At 28.2% G+C, this 1096-nt stretch overlaps 1 protein-coding gene across 1 annotated transcript in view; it reads right to left on the bottom strand.

The window, feature by feature from the left end:
• LOC102603610 (CASP-like protein 2D1) overlaps window positions 1–527 on the bottom strand; it is a 4027-nt gene extending 3500 nt beyond the window's left edge. The window contains exon 1 of the mRNA XM_006365891.2: window positions 120–527. Within this exon, the coding sequence (XP_006365953.1) occupies window positions 120–274 (155 nt within the window). The 5' untranslated portion in view covers window positions 275–527. The remainder of the gene's footprint in view (window positions 1–119) is intronic.
• Window positions 528–1096: the final 569 nt, after the last annotated feature.

The raw sequence follows: 1096 nt of genomic DNA, 5'->3' as shown, positions 1-1096 counted from the left end.
TATATATATATATGGTTAAAATTATTTATATACAGTTGACTTAATCATGTATTTACTACTGTGAAATTCTAACTCCGCCACAAAAAAAAGAAAAAGAAAAAAAACATGAATATACTGACTTGAGTCCTATGAAATTGATGAATTCCAGCTTGCCATAACTGATATTGTTCTGTTGATTGGTGACAGAAAGCCATATGGAGGCAATAGACAAAGGAATGACAAACAACCTTAGTGTACAGTCAAGGGCTTTAAGATGTGATGCATCAAATCCCATTTTGTTATGTCAAAATATAGAACAACTCCTCTTTACAACACTATACATATAGATTTAATTTTTTATATAGGGAGAAAGAGTTGGTGAATCTGTTTATGCTATTAAAAAAAAATATTTGGAATTTTTAATATTTTTAGTTGAAAAGAAGGATTTGAAATGATGAGTTTGAAGGGGTATCTATAGTGGGAAGAAAGAGAAGAAGTGGGGTGACCTTTCAAGAAGAGAAATCATGGCAAAGGGTTAGTGAGTTTTGGTTGGTGATATCTCTAATATCGAAAAAAATTAATATGGTTGAGGCCCAACCAATAATAGTTCTGTGAGGCTCCATTTAATTTTTGACACTTGAATTTGTGGGTCTCATTTTAACACCACACACCTTCATTTTTTCATATTCCTCCCTTTTTCTCATAATAAGTATTTTACCTCTTTTTTTTTAATAGTCTTAAATTTTTATTATCCAAGAGTCAAATAGAAATATGTAAATTGATATCAATTTAAGTTTTAGCCTTTTTTTCTCGAAATTGATATCAATTCAAGTTTTAGCCTTTTTTTCCCGTGATTGCTAATGTGATTAAAAAATTGAACTCCATTATAATTATAGTCTTCTTTTCTTGATTTATATATTTTTTTGGTTGATTTTTTTTTTTGACTTTTAACTTAAATTTCAATAATAAGTGCAACAACAAGCACAAAATATTTCTAAAAAAAAATTGAAGAACGAGTGATTTTAGAATACTTATAGGTATGCTCTCACTTACTCATTGGTGAACTTTTTTTCGGTATAATTTTTTTTAAAAAAAAATAGTTCCATTGATGACAGTT

Source organism: Solanum tuberosum, unplaced genomic scaffold (genome assembly GCF_000226075.1).
Source record: "Solanum tuberosum cultivar DM 1-3 516 R44 unplaced genomic scaffold, SolTub_3.0 scf00589, whole genome shotgun sequence".
Lineage (NCBI taxonomy): Eukaryota > Viridiplantae > Streptophyta > Magnoliopsida > Solanales > Solanaceae > Solanum > Solanum tuberosum.
This window is presented reverse-complemented; position numbering and strand designations above follow the sequence as displayed.